Raw genomic sequence first — 21,780 nt, 5'->3', positions numbered from 1 at the left:
ATTATACTGAAATAGCTTGTATAAACAAATGGAAACTCTGTCCATAAGTGTTCATTCTTTGGAGCACAACTAAACCAATATACTGATATTGTGACTCTTAAAAATGCATGTAATTCCAGCTATTAGATAAGTGCCTATTGAAGCAGCACTCGGATCACAACCTGCAATAGCGATGATGGAGTTTACTAAAATCAAAAAACAAAGTATGGAACTAATACATTGACTCAAATTAAAAAGTGTTTTCCCTGAATTAGGTTCCGTGCCTTTTTGTTTTGTTAAGAATAAATTACATGCTTACTAGGTAGTCTGATTTGAATCATTCTAACAATCTGGAAAAAGCTTCATTGCATGTTTCTCTGCCAATGGAATTTATTACCTGGAACTAAGCAACTTGTAACTAGAAGCTCTCAATTCATTTTGACAAACTTACTGATACTCGAGCCCCACTGCTCCAGGGGTTGTCACAAAAGTTAAAGATTTAATCAAATTACTTTGAGTCCCAAACTTTCCTGCCTGATTACCTCAGGTCTTGAAAACACAGCTAGGTTTCTGTACTTAACAAGAAACTACATATTACAAATAAATCATTTCTAACCACAAGTAAACAAAAACAAGTTATTAACTATTGCTCAACTTAAACTTTACCCCTTTGTAAACCCTTAAACGTACATGCAGACAGACACAAACAAAAAAAGATGTCATGGGTGCAGAACATTTTTTAACGAAACAGTCAAATAGCACTGGTTCACTGGATGCAATCAGGTGTTCCTTTGCCTCTTAAGAATGCTTCTGCTCTCCAGTCATCATCTACTTTTCAAGTCCTTTCAATTCTACGCTGCCGGCACATGGTAGTTAGCATATTAATCGTTCAGCCTTTCAGTCACCAGTCAGAAGCAGCAGCTCATAGCTAGCTGTTCTCACTCTCTGCTTGCCTATCTTCCAATTATTTGCTATTTTTCTGCAATGAGAGACAGGATATCATCTTTTTACAGTCTGGAGGCAAAGGATTGTGATGAGTTTCTGCAGGCAGCTAAATTTGAACAGGATACTCCATAGTCAATTTCAGATGAGAGTCAAAAGCTTGAGAGGTCAAAGGAGGTGCACTTTTCTTAAACAAAAAGTCTTGCAGTGACAATCATGTCCACTATGCCCATTGGTGGGATGGAGTGGAATTTGCATTGACACTCTGGTAGGAGCTCTTCAGTCAGTCGGAGAAGGCAATTGAGAAGGATTAATGCATAGACATCATTTGCAATGGATAGCAACAATACTTCTCTGTCGATACTGCAATCAGTCTCATCTCCTTTCGTAAAGATGGTTATGATACTTGAGATCTTCGGCATACTCTCAATCTACAGATTAGGAAAATGATGTCATGTACAAGTTGCAATTCAGCAGGAAATCCTTCTGTGCTGGTGGCCTTGGTTCCTAGCTGTCAGATCATCTTTTTAACCTTAAAGTGTGTTGGGCTGTACCGTGATGGTGACAGGTAGCTTGCTGCGGGATGTGGTTGATGGCACTAATAATGAAGACCAAGCCTTGGTTGAGGAGATTCTTGAAGTGCTCCTTCCACTGAGTGCACACTACCTTTTTGTCTGTGATGAGTGTTACTCCATTCTTAGCTCTCACTGGGTAGGTCAGTGAGTTCTGGAACAGTAGATTGTCTCAACTGTGTTGAAGAATCCATGTCAGTCATAACTGTTGGTAAGTTGCTGTATTATGATGAACTTACAGTCAAGCCAGGTTCTCTGAGTATTTTATGGTTACTATTCATTGAGTGTCATCAGGATTCTGAGAGTCACTGATTGTGTGAGTCTTCAGAAACTTCCTTCAGTCCACTGATGTTGAATTTCCTGAGGTGGGCCTTTTGTTGCCATTTTTAGACAATGCTGATGGAGACAGCAGACTGGATTAGGTGATGGTCGGTGCAGCAGTTCTCAACTCCAATCATGCAAACATCCTTCTGACCCCTTCCTTGAAAGGTGATGTAGTCAAACAGTGCCTATGTTTGCAGTGAGGGTGTTGCCATGAGGCTTTTTCAACATATCCCCAATTACACAGATCTTTACAAGTCAACGTGTTCCCTTGGAGCACAGAAGATTGCTCTGTGAATCTTATCACTAGCTGCTGGTGTCAAAGCCTGTCCTTAAAAATGTCAATTTATCTCTAACATCATCAGAAAACATGCAATTATTGATTAGATGTCCACAAAAATGTCTAAGAAAATGAATTTAATATCTGGCTTTGATGTGAAACTGCCCCCAGTAGAGTGCACATAATATTTACAAATTGGCCAACATTTTAGAACAAACTAGGAATCAACAATGATGGGTAAGTACAAGCATTATGGAGGAGTACAAAATAATAAATCCTAGAAAAATATTTGGATTTTAAAAGGTACACTTTCCGGAAATAGATCCACTACAGTTAACTTGAGAAGCACTGTAATTCGTATAGTACATTCTTTCAAACATTTTCATGAACTTAAGGTACCACTATACTTGTGCCAGTGACCAACCCTTGAGACCACCATATAAGGATGTAAAACGTTCACTTCAGCTATGAAAATATTTTAAATATAACTACTTATTTTTAATGTTAGTGAATCTACAGACTAATCAGGATTTCCACCTGACTTTGAGGTAGAGGTCAGAAAGATAAAATTCATACAGTAAGATGATTTCCCGAAGGTAAATTTTTACTTGCACTGTGATGAACAGCAAAGGAACAGTAACCCCGAATGTGCTGTATAGTCTCCAAGACTAATGCTTTCTTAAATAATACTGATTTATTTCATGTATAAAAGAAAGAGTTATCTTGATTTACTGAGTCTAATTGTGCAATGAGATTCAAAAAGACATTCGATCTACTAAATACCTCGGCTTGCAATGTGCACCTATGCCCTTGATAGGCGTACTGAGCTCATTCATTTGTTACACACAGATAAAACCGGAAAGGTTCAATTTTGTTCAGAAACATTTCTTAGAATAGGGAAATGACTACAAAACAGATAGGGAATTATTTTTTGCATAGTTTTCAAACAAACTTGATTCCCACAATCCTGAATCCTCTTGCCTTTTTGCCTGCTGAGGTTACTAGGCAAAAGTTACTTTTAAATTACCTGCAAACTGAGGCAACTATTGATGCATTCTTTCATCATCCTGAGAGCAGCAGAGTAAGTGCTCACATCACAGTTAGTTCTCCTGGGAGTAATTAATCAAATTATGGGAAATTCACTTGCTAATCATAATTTACACCATTTTCAGTGCTAACCAAAAACTATTTTTTATATTTAAAATTTGCATTGATCATTTAAAATGGAAAAAAATATACAAAAACAATGCCAAAATTGAAACAATATACATTTTGCAGATAATGACCAAGATCACAGGCGTTTAAGCTCACAATATTTTACATGAAACTTTCAACAAATTCAACAGAGCAGCTGATGGGTTCTCAGCATCAGAAATCACTGAGTGAGATCATATTTCACAAATGAAGCTTCTCTGATCGTACTCTGTGTTTTGTATCGCTAAATGCATAGGTTCATTTGATCTCGGGAAGCTGCAGTAGAACTGGTTGGTGATTCAGGTGAGTTCCAAACGAGAAACAATTCCCTCCTCCTCCTACAACCAACACTTGGCGTTCCTTCACCAACAGCACACTACTGTGATTGTGCAACATTACAGGCCACTTCACAAGGTTCTGCAAACAAGGAGGAAATAATTAACAATCTGTCTCAGAATCTACATCATAATGAAAACTTTGCACAGAAAGGCTGGGACTTTTTCCCCTTGGGTGGCATGGTGGCTCATTGGTTAGCACTGCTGCCACACAGCGGATGGCACTCAGGTTCAATCCCACCCTTGGGTGACTGTCTGTGCAGAGTTTGCACATTCTCCCCATGTCTGCGTGGGTTTCCTCCGGGTGGTCTAGTTCTCACCCACAGTCCAGAGATATGCAGGTTAGGTGGACTGGCCATGCAGATTAGGTGCTTTATAGGGGAATCGGTTTGGGTGGGATGCTCTGTGGGTCTGTGTGGATTTGTTGGGCCAAAGGGCCTGTTTCCACACTGTAGGGATTCTAAGAATCTACATAGTTTCACCTCATATTACCTCTACGTCTTGAGTAATACCTTTGCCCAGATTTGTACTCAACATTTATAATGGAAAGTCTAATATAAACTTCTGGCTGTCAGAGTGAGGCTCTCTGATCCAGCTCTCATCTATGTTGGATTTGGATCTACCCACTGCCCACCCCTAGGGATTGAACCTATTGAATTGGTTTTGTGCTCCCCGTTGCCTTTGAACACCAGTATCTCCTCTAATTCCTAATTCCCTGAACAATTCCCTACATCTATTATACATACCTCTCTTTCCTTTCTGTTTGGGGCTTTCAGCACTTATGCTGTACAAACCAACACAGATTTTAGAATCCTTCTGATTATACTATACATTATCTAAATAATAATCTCAATAAATAAGTGGTCCTTTTAAACCTCTACAATGTGAGAGTATGTTTTTAAATTTACAGTAAGTCTCATTTAAAGTTGTCCTGTTTAGTGAAGTTTCACTTTAACGTCAGTATTTTAATGAGGCCTATATTCCCATTGAGTGCCACAAAATTATTTTTAAAGTTGTACCCTGTCAACCTAACCTGTAACTCCTCTACTCCCCAATGTTCAAGCTGCGAACTCTTCTCCAGTCCATTACCCACCTCTTACTGCTTCCCTCTCCTGGATATATGTTCCTGTTCAAGATTCAGATCTGATCCAGAGCTGGAACTCGTATATTGTCAAAGCGCATGTTCTGATAGTTAGGAAGTGCTGCAGCATTTAGAATCACTGTATGATTTAAATGGCTTTCAAAGTTGCTTTTCCCCCCTAGTCTTTGCTCACAGCAAGGATTCAGGTTAGGAGAGAAATCAGCAGGAGCATTAGAAAATGAAAGGACTGTAAAAGCCCTAGTGATTCTGAACCATCAGAACTTGCACCTCCATCGCACCGGAGCTCAAGCTTGAAGAGGATCAAATTGAACCTTAATCCTGAATGGAACCACATGTTCAAGTGAAAGCAGTAGTGAAAAGGTGGGTTGAGAAGAGGTAAACATTCAGAACTTAAGAGGCAATTAGTGAGGAGAGGCCACAATTCAGAGTGTTGACGAGAAGGAAGGGTCTGTAGTAAACAGCAGGATCAGAGCATAGATAGCTTGGGAAGCAAGACTGTTCATGAGGAGGTGGCACGGCATTTCATTTACTAATGTCAGAATTTAATGATACAAAACATCTTAAATTCAAGGGCATAATGTTTCAATTTTTTTTGATAAGGAACGCCTCACTGAACCTAACAGTTTTAACACTGGTTCCTATGGGAACTATAAGTGAAAATTACTGCACTTGCCTTTCATTCCAAGTCAAGTACATGGTGACACTTTTTATGAGAAAGATGTTTATAAAGTCATGGGAATGCCAAAACAGTGTACCATCTAACACACCATAAGAAATAACATGGAAGATTTGCTAGCATTTATCTGTTAACTCAAAAAACTAACATTTTGTATAGACTATTCATATTTCTAAAAAGCAACTTAATCACAACTGTATCTCAATTTTAAAAAAAAATCAGCCGATCCACATTATTGTGCTTACGGAAAACTAGAACAAAAGGACCCTCCTGTGGCACAGTGGGAGTGTCCACACCTTGGACCAGCGAGTGGCAGGGTGGGGGAGAGGTTCAACCTCCATCTGCTCCAGATGTGTTTAGTAACATCGTTTAACAGGTTGATTAGAAAAAAAGTGTTAAAGAATTTTTAAAAAACTTTCAGACACACCTGAATACACAGTTTTTCTATTTATCCAGCTGATAATTAATTCTGATGTGATTTTACAGGGGTCCCTGATTTACGAATGTCCAAATAACAAATGCTTACTTACAAACACTTTCTTATATGGGGTGTAATTTTAATGACCCAACATAAAAACATTTCCTGTACTTACGAATGACTCCTTTATATTGTCCTGCATTGTTTTCTGACTTGCAGACAAACTGATTTGAGAATGGGCTCCAGGGAACCCGTTCACAATATAGAGACAGCTTGTACATTCAAAAATGATACATTCTAGAAAACAGAGTTCTCTTTATAAAGTTGTCCTCTCACCTTATGTTGTCAATACTCTTAAATCTCAGGATAAGAAACTTCATTTTTGAGCTTTAAACAATAAAAGCTTCTAAATTAAGCACCAAATTAAAAGCCCACAATGACCTTGGATTTAGCTGTTGTAATGATGGCAAATTCAATGTCAGTACTTTCTGAATCTGATTGAGATTCTGGGCATCTGCACATAAACAATTAGGTGCAGAAATCCAAAATGTTTCAGTCATATTCACTCAGTCCCACCCAACCTCAATGGATGAAGTCATCCTTGCAGATGGAAATCATCTTGGAGTGACTTTGCACAAACTTTTAAAGCTTTTCCATTGAGCAATAGTAATGTTTTTTTGATTGAAATGCAACTTCTCTTGTAAAAACTGCCAATACAAGGAATGTAAGGAAGAACTAAGCAGTGAGTGTCTATGATCTAAGGCTTGTTGCTCACAAGAGTGGCAGAAACAAAGGCAAATAATTATTCCAAAAGAAAACTGGATAGGCACTAGAGGGAGATAATCTTGCAGAAGCATAGGAAATTGTTTATATTCACTTGTGGGACATGTGTGTCGCAGGTTACGATAACATTAATTGCCTGTCCCTAGTTGCCCTTGATAAGCTGGTGTTGAGGTGCCTTCTTGAACTGCTATAGTCCACGTGCTGTAGGCACACCCACAATGCCGTTCAGAAGAGAAACCAGAATTTTGACCCAGCGTCAGGGAAGGAACAGTAATATATTTCCAAGTCAGGACCTTGAATGGCTTAGAATAAACTTGCAGGTGGTGGCGTTCCCATGTATCTGCTGCCAATGTTGCAAGTGGTCATAAGTTTGGAAAGTGCTGTCCAAGGATCTTTGCTGAATTTCTGCAGTGCATGTTGTAGACAGAACGTTACTGCTGCCACTGAGCATCAGCGGGGAGGGAGTGGATGTGCTGCCAAACGAGTGGGCTACTTTGAGCTGGATGGTGTCAGGCTTGTTGAGTGTTGTTAGAGCTGTGCCTATTAAGCAAAGTGTGGAGTATTCCATTGAACTCCTGAATCGTGCCTTTTAGATGGTGGACAGGCCCAGGGGAGCTTTTCCTAGCCTCTGACCTGCGCTTGTAGCCATTGTATCTATATGGCAAGTTCAGTTGAGCTTTTGGTCAATGGTAACCCCCAGGATACTGATGGTGGGGAATTTGGTGATGGTAATGCCATTGAATGTCAGGAGATGATGGTTAGATTGTCTCTTATTGGAGGTGGTCATTGCCTGGTATTTGTGATAGAGAAAAGCAGAGAAAAAGTGAAGGACTAGGGTGCTCTACAGATAGCCAGAATGGACTTCTCGGGCCAAATCATCTCCTTCTGTGCCATTATGACTCTGTTTCCATTTATGTGGGATCAATGACCTGTCTTCAGACTTACGGAACAAGCTTATTTGTAGTTGGAACGCAACTGGTCAGCTGTCAAGTGAAATTTGCTTACAAACCATTGCTACCAAAATGTGCAAAAGGGCTGTAAAAGTAAACTTGTAAACCAAATGTATTTTGTTTTCTGATACATTCTTGAAAGTTATTACTTACTGTGTTAATGTGGTAATCAAGACTTTGTCCTGTCTTTAGGTCAATAAGAGTCACTTCAGGGATTGAATCAGAGTAGATTGTCACTCCTCCCAGTAAAAAAAGTTTATCATCAAGAATATGGGCTGTGTGAGAGTATCTGTAAAGTAATTGCAAATGATCAAATATGGACGAGTTCCTTCCAAAACTGGCACAGTCCTTCCTATTATCCAGAATACAGCTGCTTCTCTTGACTAATTTCTTAATTCCGTACAGAGAGTGCATTAATGAAGCCTGGAAATGAAAATAGCCCAATCTACCTCTCACCCACCTATCTATCAAAACCTTTGAATTAAAACCAGGCCTTTGTGTACTCATACAATTTTTAAAAGATTTCCCTGGCTACAATACAGCATTTAACGTGAAGGGTTACTGCACAACCTTTTTTTTTGTACAGAATATAGCTGATTAATGATGAATGTTTTTACAAGTATAAGAACCTTTACAACTTTGCAGTAGAGACTGTTCACTCTGGATTTAACCGTACTGTTATTTAACAAGCTTGTATCTATTCCACAATTTGAAGATAGTAAATTGTGCTTAAGTTAAAAAAAAAGCAAAATATTAATCATCATTTTAATGCACATAACCAAATAAACCTGAAATTTCTCCAGGATCTAAACAGCTAATGAATAAAGTATAATCAGCACCAAAATTTTACGGTATTCTTGACTAAATTGTCTGTCAAAATTTAAAAACTTTGGGACAACTAATGTGGTTGGCAGTGAGCAGGCGAGCCATAGTACCTTCCTGGATCACTTAAGTGTAAGTAACGTAAGTGACCCAAAGATTAATATTCATCATGTTGGGTTGCATCAATGCAGGATTGTGCTGGGTACAGAGAAAAAAATTACAGAGAAAATTACATATCAGTTTTGATGTGTACCGTGGAATGAAAGAACCTGTTACTTCTATCCTGTTCCAAAAAAATCCAGACTGGGTTGGTCTAAGATGGAAGACCGATGCTAAAGGGATCTGTGTTGCCCCTAATCCTCCAGCAATCAGTACACCACCTTTCCATGAACAGGCACTGTGGGAATGGCGACTTTCTGGAGTAGGCCCAATAACTGGAATCTGCAAAGGGAAGAAAAGGACGTACGCCATTTAATTAAGATTGGGGCTGCAAGACATAATTTTAGGATTTTGAACAGCAACTTTTCTCAGTTAATTTTAATGTTTTAAATGGACGTTTGTGGAACATTCAGCATACCATCGACGTTTTATTATCTCTTCTTTCAAAATGTCTTATATTGTACCCCCAGTAGATACTTACCCTACTGGCCTGTTGTGGCTGGGTGTCCTTACACATTCATTTAATGATATGTCACTATATTATGTCACCCATGCCTAAATATTTTCTCAATCTGACTTGCTCTAATATCTACTCACTATTAGTTAATATCAATTAATATCCAATAGCAGCTTCCCTCATATAAATTCCTCAATGCTAATGTTCATGTAACAATGCATTCTTGTGTAATGTATCATGGCTAATTTCTTGCCCTTCAACCATATGCACACGGTTTCCACCATCTCCTTCCTTGTAATAGATATACCTAACTCAACTATAATCAATTTCTCCTTCATGTGTAGGGTTTCATATTCCATTGCATTTTTTCCTTTATCAGCAAAATAACATGCATCTCTGTTGAATATTGAACCTTTGATTCTCATTAATTTGGTTTGCCTGTTCCGCAAAGATCTTAACAAGTTTCCCAATTTCATCTTAAGACTGCGAACATTTTCACAAAGAACTTTGAAGCATTCACTTATTTGAAGCATTTTATTTTTCGGACTTCTTCTATGAATAACGGTAAGGTATTGTAATTAGTTTTCTGTATTCCTCTGTATCATATCTAAGATTTGTACCTAGGTACAATGTACCTAAGATGGCACCGTGCAGGGCGACATCGTAAGCTTTTCAATGTACCCCTGTACTTTTGTACTTGAATGCACGTGACAATAAACCTAATTTTAATTGTCTCCTTGATATTGTCATTATTTCTTTGCCTGCTTATATTCTTGGTGATATTGACGACAAAAATTAAGAATTACTACAATGAGCAAAAGCATAGGAAATGACGGTCAGGAGAGATTTGAGATACTGGGATTATTTCCACTGGAGCACAGAAGGTGGAGGGGAACCTCTTAATACAATGAAAAACATTGACCGAAACAGCAGGAAAAATAGAATTTCTCTAACTACCAAGTCAGTAAAGAGTATCATCAACTTAATAATTCTCAAAATCAGAATGAGGCGTTAGCTGAAAGGTCTTGACACAGAGGGTTATTAGAAGCAGGGAAAGCTTAATCACGGCTAGTGTTTGGTACACACAACACGATCAATTAAGGGAACATGAAAAAATGTTTGAAAGATGGACACTCTTTCCTGAAAGCAGGTATCACAAAACAGGCAAATAAGGTGCACCACACTAAGAAAGTTTTAAACAACTATAATTTCACTTACATCTGCCCAGCTGTAGTCTTCCAGGTTCAGGAAATGCCAATCATTTAGCACCATTTCTTTGGGAGAGCGACCACCATAAATGAACAGATATCTCTGACCTTTCATAAGAGAGAGTAATGATCTCCAGTTAGTTATAAAACATAGTGGTTCTAAATAATGTACATATCTAACAACAGAACAGTACGAATGCTGGAAATCTGAAATAACAACAAAGAATGAAAAATAAAACCTCAGCAGGTTAGGCAGTATCTGTGTTGAGGGAGAAATGAAGTTATGTTTCAGGTCTGTGGTCTCGTATCAGAACTGAGAGAAGTTAGGAATATAACAGGGTCTGAACAACAGAGTGTGGAACAAGGACAAGGGGAAGGTGTGTGATAGGGTGGAAGACAGAAGGGATGGAATGATTGAAAAGTTAGCTGTCCAGGGCCAAATGCAATGGAGATGATGCAAGAATGAAATAAATGACGTGCTGAATCCAGGTGTGCTAAGTGAAAAACAGTGAACGAAGCAAAGACAAGGAAACAAAAGGGGAAGGGTTTACCACATGTAACTACTGAACTTAATGCAGAGTTGGAAGGCTGTAGAATATCTGGTTAAAAAGGAGGTGCTGTTAGCGGGTTTTGAGAAGATTTTTAGCTCAGGTTGAGGTTCTGGATGTGAGTTTGCTCGCTGAGCTGGAAGGTTAGTTTTCAGACGCTGCGTCACCATTCTAGGTAACATCATCAGTGAGCCTCCGACGAAGCTAACCAGATAAATAGAAAGCGGGACATAACACCAGCGCTTCGTTGGAGGCTCACTGATGACGTTACCTAGAATGGTGAGGAAACGTCTGAAAACTAAGCTTCCAGCTCAGTGAGCAAACTCACATCCAGGAGGTGCTGTTCTTGAAGCTTATGTTGAGCCTCTCTGGAAAGTCCAGTAGGCCAAGGACAGCATGACAGTGAAGTGCCTAACTCCACACCTGCTTTACTGTTACATTATTTTCAAAATGCTGTCACAAACTAAAAGTCAAAGCAGAATTTACAGGCCATATGGTAACACCAGTAGCAAACTAGTAAACCTTCAGGAGAGTGAGCCCAAAATCCATTGACACAGTATATACGACAGGTGGTGAATTTATGGCAAGTTCTGAAAAAATTAACATTTTGGTCCATATTTTGGATGGATTGAAGAGGATTAACATAGTTTATGGAAAGGAACCACAGCCATTAACAGATCAAGCAATTGCACTGTTTGTGCTCTGGCACATATGGTTTAACAAAAGTGAAACAGCGACAAAATACAAATCACACGTCAATTCATTGCATTTCGTTGGAAAACAGAAAACAAATCTGAATTTAATTTGATGTTGAAATCACCGAATCCCTACAATGTGAAAGCAGGCCAATTGGGCCATCAAGTCCACCCCAACCCTCTGAACAACATCCCAGCCAGACCCACCACCCTACCCTACCCCTGTAACACTGCATCACCTGTGGCTAATTCACCTAGCCTACACCTTCCTGGATACTATAGGCAGTTCACCATGGTCAAATGACCTAAAATGCACATTTTTAGACTGTGGGGAAAAGACCCATGGAGACACAGGGAGGATGTACAAACTCCACACAGACCGTCACCCAACGCTGGAATCGAACCCAGCTCCCCAGTGCCAGGAGGCAGCAGTGCTAACTACTGAGCCAGATACCACTCCAATGTTTCTTAGAATTGATTAACATTAGTTTTATAGCTGAATAACTCCCATTAAATTTACACCTCTTCCACACCATCTGACACAGATAAATTTTACATAATGTCATGATTCTGTCCATGCAGATATCAAATAACCAAAACAAAGTTGTAATTAAATTCCTACAGTCAAAATTGGCATTTCCGTTCCATTTTTGCTTCTCGGTTTGCTAGTTTGTAGTTACAATGCTAGAAATTCTAAATAAAAAGCAGGAAATTATTTTGATTAATCCTTTATTATAATTTCACCTTGCTTTGCAATTAATGGAAACGCTTCTAAGGTTTTGGAATAGATTTGTAGCTCGGGTTGAGGGTGTAGAGGTTGGTTGGCTCGCCGAACTGGTTTGTTGCTCCACAGACATGTCGTTACTGTGCTTGGTAAGCTGAGCACCGAGGATGTTACCAAGCACGGTAACGAAACGTCTGCGGAACAACAAACCAGCTCGGCGAACCAACCAACCTCAAATGGAAACGTTTGCACAAAATTTTGTTCTGGAGTCTTTTCTCTTACCTTTATAAATCACTTCTGTTGCTGTGTGTCGCCAGCGTGGTGATGGTGCAGTGCCAATGCATTCTATCTCTTTTACTGACAAGCTGATGCTGGAGATGGTACCATCGCCAACTTCACATTTCAACAAAAGGACACTGGTGACTGGCTTTAGTGGGGATGTGCGGCCACCAAAGATTACACAGCAACTGTCACAAAAAGATGTCATGCTGTGAAACATTCGTTCAGCTAAAACATGAACAAAAAATTTTACGCTTAATTAATCAAGTACAATAGATTACAGATCTAATGAGCATACAGTTAACATTCCCAAAGAGGTTTTCTCAGAGCTCCAAGTCTTAAATAGATTTCAGTGCAAGCTAATAAATTCACATACAAGAACTAAACTTGTTTCTGTTATTTTATTCCCATCTCTTCTGATTTTTGTCAGCAATTTGTAAAATGCAGGACGACAAAATATTACAGAAATAAAAACAAAGTGCTGGAAAAACTCACCAGGTCTGACAGCATCTGTGGAGAGATGCCAAATTCCAGTGTCCAACGTTGTTTGCTTTTAATTAAAACATTACTAAAAGCTGTTCTCCTCTGGCTGAGACCACAAGAAACAGGAGCAGGAGAAGGCCATTTGCCCCTCGAGCCTGTTCTGCCATTCAATAGGACAATGACTGATCTGAAATTCTTCACGCCTGTTTTCCTGCTCTTTCCCCATAACCCTTGGTTCCACTACTGACCATGGATCTAGCTATCTCAGCCTTAAACATACACAAGGACTCTGCCCCGACATGCTGTTTCAATGAGATATTTGTAATAAAACAGATTTAATGCACAGGAATAAGGATTCTTTCTTTTACTTTGTCTTCTACTCCATTCTAATTTAATTGACTGCTTAGTTGACACGGTTTATGGCTTAAATGGTTTAGTTTTGACATTGTTGTCAATCTCTCAACAGCAAGGAGCATCACAGTTAATCCCAATCAAGTTCTCAATTGACATACACACACACAATTCTAGTAAGGAGCAATGGATAGCTATCAGGATTGACATCTGATGCCAACTATTCACTGAACAAGTAACTGGGCATAGACTGGGTACTGAAACCAGGGCCTAAGTGCATTATCATGCTCATTTATTAACTGGATAAACTTACCAAATTATAGCATGGTCAAATAACATATTCAAAAGTAAACATTTAGGCACACATAAGAATATCAGAACACTTAGCATAAAAGTAGTAGTTATTTAAAAACAAAACCAACATGTGCCCCAAGAAATTGGACATTTCCTCTGGATCCACATCCCCTCCCCAAACCTCATCATCCAATACCCTGTCACATAGGAAGCACAGGAGCAAGTGTAGGCCTTTCAGACACGCAGAAGCCTGTTCTGCTATTCTAAATCATGGCCAATCGTCGACCTCAACACAGAATGGGAAAATTATCTCCATGTGTCTCGATGTCATTACTATCTGGAAATCTATCCATCTGTCTTGAACATACTCAAATGAGGGTGATAGCCCTTTGGGGTAAAGAACTGCAAAGGCTCATCACTCTCTGGGTGATGCATAACTGATGTATTTCAGTCACTAAATAGCTGCCTCTTATTCTAAATATGAGTCTCTGCTTTTAAATGTTAAGCTGATATTCCAAGGGGAAACATCTTTTCTGTATCTATCCTATCTAGTCTATACAATATCTATGACTGAAAAAATGGAATAGACAAGCTGCTTTCACACTCTATCTCATGCTGAATGTTTGACAGACTGGTGTCTTCCAAATTCATATTATAATTATGAAATATATTGATTGTTCTAAATTAACATTCATAGTAGTACTGAATTGGTTCTTGAGATGCTAAAAATAGAATATATATAAAATAACATGTTCTCCAGATCACTGTCCAATATTGGCAGCTGGGTGGACATGCATGCAGGCATCCAACTAGAATATGATTGACTCGAGTTGTAAACGCATCGCTTAATTTAATAGCTGTTGACACACATTGTCTAACTTCACAAGCGAAGGCACTAAGACAAAGCACAATAGTTTGTCAGTATCTGTGAAGCTGTACTCCAACATTTTTTCTGATGAAGGGTCTAGGCCCGAGACGTCAGCTTTCCTGCTCGGCCTGCTGTGTTCATCCAGCTCCACACCTTGTTATCTCCAACATTACCTACCACTTTCAGAAGAAAAAAGGAACAGATATACAAAACATAGAACAGCAATGCTATTGCAACATTTAGCAGATTGAAAGCAGGGTAAAAGGAATTATTATTGCTTCAAGCAGCTTAATCTTTTATTGTGACAATCCCAAATGTGCCACAGCATCCAAAGCAGAAATTCAAAGTTTGTTTTCAAGGTACTGAATATTTCTAGAGCTATTTTTAAACTTACTCAATAGATGGATTGATCCCTCATTGCCAACAAAGCTACATTTCCAAACTGGTCCACTTTTAGTCATTAGTGTTGCACCCCTGAGGCGTCCATGATGGCCAGCTCTGCTGCCAAATCCTCCACTAATAAGGACTATATTTGGGGCAATAAGTGATGAACAATGGGCAAATCTCCTTAAAAGAGGATTCTCTGATTCAATCTCACATGGAGATACACAGATCCACAGTGGATCAAAAGTATCTAGTTTAATGGCATGGAAATCTGTAAAGAGAAAGTATACAATTAGTTTTTAAAAACAGCAGTATTTATAAGAGACAGCACTTCCACTGCACGCAGTGGTCTAGGATAAACACATCTCCAAGCTCTACATTTCTCAACAATTTGAAATTGATTTCCTATTCTTGACTGTGTTCATAAGTAAACCTAATGACACAGTTTTTTTGCACATGCATGCAGCAAAGCAAACACATCAATTTAATGCGAAAACCGAAGGAAAACAGATCTGCTTGGGGCTGTTCACCACAGTTAGAGAAAGACAGCCACAGATGGACACTGGAAACACAGGCCTCGTTTTAAACAACTGGATGAGGAATTGAGCACAAGAAACGGAAAGGAAAGAAAAATCAGACTGAGATGTGGCTTGAGTGAAATTTAAAGAAAGCTGGCAGGAAACAAAAGACTGAGGCATTCTTATTATAAGACAAATGGAGGATCAACGACCTGACATGGATGTTTTCCCTGTAGAATTTCGAACTAAAACATGGCAATTGATGTTACTGGCATTGCTACATGTGTGGTGCTTATTTCTTGCAATATAAAAATCCAACCCATTATTTGTTACCATTGTCAACGCTGGCAGATTTGTAACTTGCAACACCAAATTTCTACCGGAGCTGGCAGTGATTAAAGTATGGTTGCTGGTACAAATTAATGTTATATAATTGTATAAATGGTGTAAAGTCAGTGGGTGGGATGTTGGGGGGGGGGGGGGGGGAGGAGGTGTTGGGAGTGAAAGAGACCAAGAAAGACAAACTTATTTCCTCCCTGCAGCAAATCAATTTCTGAAAATAGAACTGGTAAAGTAACGTATAGGAGAAGCAATAATTCAGAAAAGCTAAAAGCCAATTAAGTTCAATTCAAAAGTAAAGGTAGCGCAAGCTTAACAAATTTAAAAAAAATGCTAAGTTGCCAGAATTCAGACAATATTAAAAAAAGGCAACATATGGATGACTGATTCCATGTGGTAATAAAAGAAAATGGATAAAGTGCTCAAGAGGAACTAAAGACAATATTGCAAACAAAAACATAACTTGAGAAGAGATACAAGTATTTGATTATCCATTCTAGAACACAAATGAAGCTAATCAGCCAGTCCACAACAAACAAACCACAGTCGTAACGGAGCGGAAAGCGTGTGGCTGGTAATCAAGTGAGACAAAATTTATAATAAACAACCTTCCCAAATCCATTGACAAGAAATTATAGCTTCTGCATGACTTTACAACAATTTCAATGATGATAACTTTACATAAGCACTTTAGCACAGGTTCTGTTGGACCTTATTATAGCTGGTACAGATGCTGGTGCTGTTAACAAAATGTTCTAAGTTAAAAGTTTTGAGGAAGGAAGTTCATCACTTATATCAAGAGCCAAAAACACTAATTTCCTGACTGCTATTTATAACCCAGCTAGTTTTGTATGTCTGCTAGTTACATGTAGTTAAAATGGTTAAGAAGAATTTTTATGATATGTCAAGCTTTTTCTAGTTTGTAACCAATTTAGTTGCAAATATTCCCAGCTTTCCTTTCCGGTGGTGGCACACAATAGCTTCAGGCAATGGTTTTAAGCAGGGTACCTGTAATTCTGGGGATACGGCAGATGTCTCTAAGGACATTTTTCTCTTAATTATGTAATAGCAATTTACGGAGGTGTGATTGTTTTTCTGACCCCACCTTCCCCTTTGGATGTTTGAGGCTCTCAAACCGTCTCAAAGGCTCATGAGCACAACCGAACATGTTGCTATTCACCCACCCCATGCTCCTCCAATGATAATTTCTTTTCCTGTTCCATGCTAATCACTTCTGGTTGGAGGAACAGGTCAGTGGTGACAGATTAGCTTGAACACAGTCAGGGAGTGGAGCAAGAGCAGCAGCTATTAGCCAATCATTGTTGGAGTGGGAAAGCAAGCTCCTTGCTCTCCAGACCGGTGAACTGCTCGTGGACACGGCCTGCTCGGTCAACATCATCACTCTTGGTGGAACCGATTTATAAAGGATAAATGGGTGCGTTGGGGATAAGGGAGTCTGGAAGCAGGGTTGTTGACTGGGCGACTCCATGGAGGATGCATTAAGTGGAGGTGCTTCTGAGCCAGTAACTGAGCTGGGGGAAACAAGAACAGAAATTGCCGGAAATAACTTAGCAAATCTGGAAGAATCTGTACACAGAAAGCAGGGTTAACATTTTGGGTATAGTGGCGCTTCTTCAGAACTCTATTTCAACGAGTTGGTGGGGTTGAAGAAGACAGGTTGCTGTGTGAGCATGGCAAAAATGGGATCGAAATGGGGGCTGCTGATTGTGATTCTTTGTTTTGTTTGATTATTAATATACTTCTCCCTCAAAGAACTGTATAATCAGAAATAGGCCAATTGGCCATTTAAACCTGTTTACCACTCCTCAAGATCTTGATTGAACTGGTTATGATTTCAGCTTTTTTTTTCTATCTGTACCAAAAAACTGTTAACTCCCTTGCCTATCGAAACTCCAGCTCAATCATCATTGAATTAATTTGAAAACTAAGTCTTCTACATTTAGCATATGGAATGCCGCATTCAAAAGACCCTTTGAGAGAAAAGAATTCTCATCAATATTAATAGAGAGGCCTCTTATTCTTAAGCGATGTCTTTAGATTTAGTCTCTCTCACTCAAAAGCTTATTCCTAGCTCACCCATCACTTTAATGGCACCTAAGGAATTATTATTAACATACTGTGTAGTTACAACTTATAATGTTGGCCATTTGAGGGATAGTTTTAAAAAATGCTGCATTTTGGGTCATTCAACAAGTAGGTAAATCTGAATAGGGGTATACAACCAAAAAGGTTTGGGAATAAAATGCTTATGACGGGCCAATTTAGTTAGAAGACACCAGGCAAAATTTCAGTAACTCCCTGGCTTCAGATCACTTTGGTAACATTGTCTGACAGACTACTAAAACGTATGTGGGTTCCCAAAGCCCAATAACCGTGTTCAGCTTCCTTTGTTTTGATCTTACCTGGAGGAGGATGGAACGACAGACATGTTTTCAGGTCTCCCTTTGATGCACTCAGAATTAAATAGTGAGAACACTTCAAATGCCATTCCTTTGTGAAAAATGAAAATAGGGGTCAGGACGGAAAGAAAGTAGGAAACATTTCTCAATTGAACATAAATATTTATGAATTTGAAATATTATGAAATGAGACAATTTTATGAAGTGAGGGAATATTTTCTTTAATTATTAAGGGTTAACAATCAGAATGTTAAATTGCACTCTTAATAATAAATGTACTTACTTAAGTTAATTACTAAGTACTGTAAATGATTTAAAGCCAGGGCAACTAACAGCACAGATCTTCTGTCATCTGCCTAATTTCCCATTATGGGTAAAAGAGAACTTTGTCCAGCATTTTAAAATAAAACTGAAGAAAAAATGTTGCCTTTGAAACTGTTTGATGCCTTTCTCAAACAAACAAAACATGCTGGAGGAACTGAGCAGATACGGTAGCATCTGTAGAAACAGGGTTAAAATTTTGAATCCAATATGATTCTTCTTCAGAACTGTTCTGAAGAAGTCATATTAGATTTGAAACATTATTTTTTTGTCTTCCCACAGATGGTACCAGATCTACTGAGTGTCTCGAACATTCTGTGTTTGTTTCTGATTTCAACCATCCATACTATTTTGATTTTATGCCTCTGTCAAATTTAACTTTGGAATAAATTTCCCATGTATTATTTTAAAGTCCCACTACTTAGTTACATGAATTGAAGTATGTTAAATTTACCTCATACTCATCAAAGGGTTCTAACATTTCAATCCTTCGCTTCTCCTGTTCTGGAATAAATCCAGTGTAAAACTCGTTCATGTCAATACAATGACATTCCTCCCAGCCCTGGAAGAGTAAGGATTATAGATAAAATACATTTGTCAGTTAAATGTTTTAAAATTTGCTCATGGTGACTGAAACATCTGTTCCTCCTGAGTATGTGGCCTCCATTTGAAGAGACATTGGATATTGGGAGCTTGTGCAATAAAGGATCTATTCACACCATATATGAAAGAAGCAAGGATAATGCATCTGGGAGATCATTTAAAGAAATGATATAAAAGCATTTATTTTAACCACAGGCTATGGTAGAAAAATAATATTTTAGAACCATAGAGTGAAGAAGCACAGAGGAGGTCACTGTGGCTGGGCTGGTCTTTGAGCTTATCACAAGATTGTAACACACAAAATATCTGTGATATTCAACTGACCTCACTTAAAAAACGTTTCCGTTGAGCTTCCTTTCCAGGAAATTGAGTAAGTGCATGCAGAGTGGAGTTCAAATGTGTAAAATGCTGTTGCATAACCTGACCAAAGGGGTCATCTGGTCGTATCTGTTCGTAGACAACAAATATTGCTGATGAAAATCTGTTCGCCGCCCAATGGATTACAGCTGAAGAACTAGACAAAAGTTTCACATTGTCACAAACTAATCAGAAAACATGGGATTCATTACTTAAAGTATCAATCTCTTGGTTACTCGAAATATAGCTCAATTTCTAAGAAAAAAATTTAGGATTTTGTTCACAATTAGCTAACTTCCCAAAGCCAGGATTCTGAACTGTTAATTATATTGCGCTGAGGGATACTAGGGACATTATTTGATGGTCGGGAAAGCAATTCTTCTGCTCTCCTCCAGAATAACAGATGATCTTTACTATACCCCATCTATGATACTTAAAGATCTATCAGATTAACTGGCGATGTACACCAGTTTGAAGCTAACCTTTCAACAGTCACTTAAACATTAAACTCTTGCAGTGCTTTTAAATAGTTTAAAATTTTAGACTTTTGCACCTTAAGAATAGGTCTTTACTTATTTAAGAAAAATTCCTTCTCCATGGCATTCAGATCATTACTTTCAGTCAGAAGAGTAAGAAGTGGCAGCCTGAGAGTACATCTTGTGCAGTGTCAAAGCAGAGCCTTGATTACTAACTAGTAACCGCAAATTAAAGTAAGTTCGATCTATTCCCACAGCAGGTTTTCTCCGTGCCCCAAATTATCCAGAATGCCTGAACAAACCAACATTCTTCAACAATGTCAGCTATGGCTTTAAACTTAGAAACGCTGACAATCTCCAGGCTGTAAACCCAACTTTAATTCTTAAATATTGCAACTATGAAGCAACCAATAATTATTCCTTCTTATTTGAAACTTGTAAGGAGTACTGTCAACCTAGATTTACTTGGCTGTCACTGAAGAAGTTGGAACAGATCCACAGCTATTCTCAGTACCCAGACATTAACAAGCTCAATCAATCAATCCTGAAAATTGATTCTTGTTACCTTGCATCTCTCATATACGTCAATACAACTTCTGATAGCAACAGGGTCGGACAAGCAGGATTTAGGCCAGTCTCCATCAGTAGGTTATCTAAGTCCACTATTTCAGTCATGTCAATGCCAAGCAATTTGTAATCCAAACCACAAAGATACAAATTATCTGCGATTTCAAAAATGAAATGTAACCATCATTAGAAAGGCACTCAATCAGAATGAGATTTGTAATGTTCTGTAATTTGAGAATCATGCATTCATAATCTATATATATGCTTGTTAGTTTGTTTGTGGTACTTACAAGTAGCAACCAGTATTTAAAGAATATAAAAATGAACATTCACGGTCCATACAGAAACCTATATTTAATATTATTTCTAAAATATGTTAATAGTTTTCAGCAACATTAAATTTGGCAATGCACAATTGAGACAGACATCAGACTAAAATCTTAATTTGCAGGAGTGCTTGAAATCATTTGCCCATTATATCACTGTCAAAAGCCTTGCAAAAGTCAGGCAGCATTTTCAATGAAGCATGTACTTCATAAAAAACATACCCATTTGGGCTGGTTTAATTTCATTCATGCAGCCTATGAGCTCCATGAATTCCTGCTTATTTTTAATCAGAGTGGCTTTCCGCTGAACAACATCTGGAAAATCCACCTCATACACAATGACATTTTCCAGCTCCCCACTTGCCTTTAACCGAAAGTATAAGGAATCAAACCCAGCTCCAAGTGAAAGGATCTGTGGAAACAGAAATATATACTAAGCAAAAGTATTAAGCTTTAATGTACTTTCTTTTACAGCCAGAACACAAATATTCAAGTATGTTCTTGATTATATATTTACAATCGAGGGCTGAAGGGCCTGTACTGTGCTGTAATATTCTATGTTCTAAGTACTCGCAGCCCAGACAACAGATTTCAAAATATTTAGAAGAAACTCAGTTTAGACTCAGCGCAAGACTTAACAGTTAAAACATGAGTGCACAGGTAGGCTTTGTATTCAAAGCTAATGAAGCACTACGCACAGTGACAAAATACAAATTTGTGTTTGTGGTGCTTCCTCACAAGTTCCCAATCTTGACTGGCTGATTTGATTGACCAACTGAACATTCTTCATAGGAAGGGAGGGGAAATCACACACACTCAGGGAAGCTTAATACAGTCAATAATTATTTTCATATACAAAATGATAGGAGCAGAGCAAGGCAAAATTCCCAACATTCTCACCTGTCTCTGTGAGTAACTGGCTGTCTTTTGCAAGAAACAATGCAGACTATAATCCACTGCCTTTGCCCTCACGTAGTAACCACTTCAGAGAGGAACAAAATAAAATTAGATGCCTATTGATTTTAGTGC

General features: G+C 38.5%; 1 protein-coding gene across 1 annotated transcript in view; it reads right to left on the bottom strand.

Annotated features, from left to right (window-relative positions):
- Positions 1–458: 458 nt before the first annotated feature.
- lcmt2 (leucine carboxyl methyltransferase 2) overlaps positions 459–21,780 on the bottom strand; it is a 32,001-nt gene continuing 10,679 nt past the window's right edge. Inside the window, exons 3-14 of the mRNA XM_048534244.2 lie at positions 21,652–21,733; positions 20,974–21,163; positions 20,424–20,580; positions 19,350–19,539; positions 18,877–18,984; positions 18,105–18,192; positions 14,835–15,095; positions 12,448–12,672; positions 10,209–10,306; positions 8,628–8,815; positions 7,706–7,841; positions 459–3,705 (exon numbers count right to left, since the gene is read on the bottom strand). Of these exons, the coding sequence (XP_048390201.1) occupies positions 3,547–3,705; positions 7,706–7,841; positions 8,628–8,815; positions 10,209–10,306; positions 12,448–12,672; positions 14,835–15,095; positions 18,105–18,192; positions 18,877–18,984; positions 19,350–19,539; positions 20,424–20,580; positions 20,974–21,163; positions 21,652–21,733 (1,882 nt within the window). The 3' untranslated portion in view covers positions 459–3,546. The remainder of the gene's footprint in view (positions 3,706–7,705; positions 7,842–8,627; positions 8,816–10,208; positions 10,307–12,447; positions 12,673–14,834; positions 15,096–18,104; positions 18,193–18,876; positions 18,985–19,349; positions 19,540–20,423; positions 20,581–20,973; positions 21,164–21,651; positions 21,734–21,780) is intronic.

The sequence above is a fragment of the Stegostoma tigrinum genome, chromosome 7 (assembly GCF_030684315.1).
Source record: "Stegostoma tigrinum isolate sSteTig4 chromosome 7, sSteTig4.hap1, whole genome shotgun sequence".
In the NCBI taxonomy this organism is placed as follows: Eukaryota; Metazoa; Chordata; class Chondrichthyes; order Orectolobiformes; family Stegostomatidae; genus Stegostoma; species Stegostoma tigrinum.
This window is presented reverse-complemented; position numbering and strand designations above follow the sequence as displayed.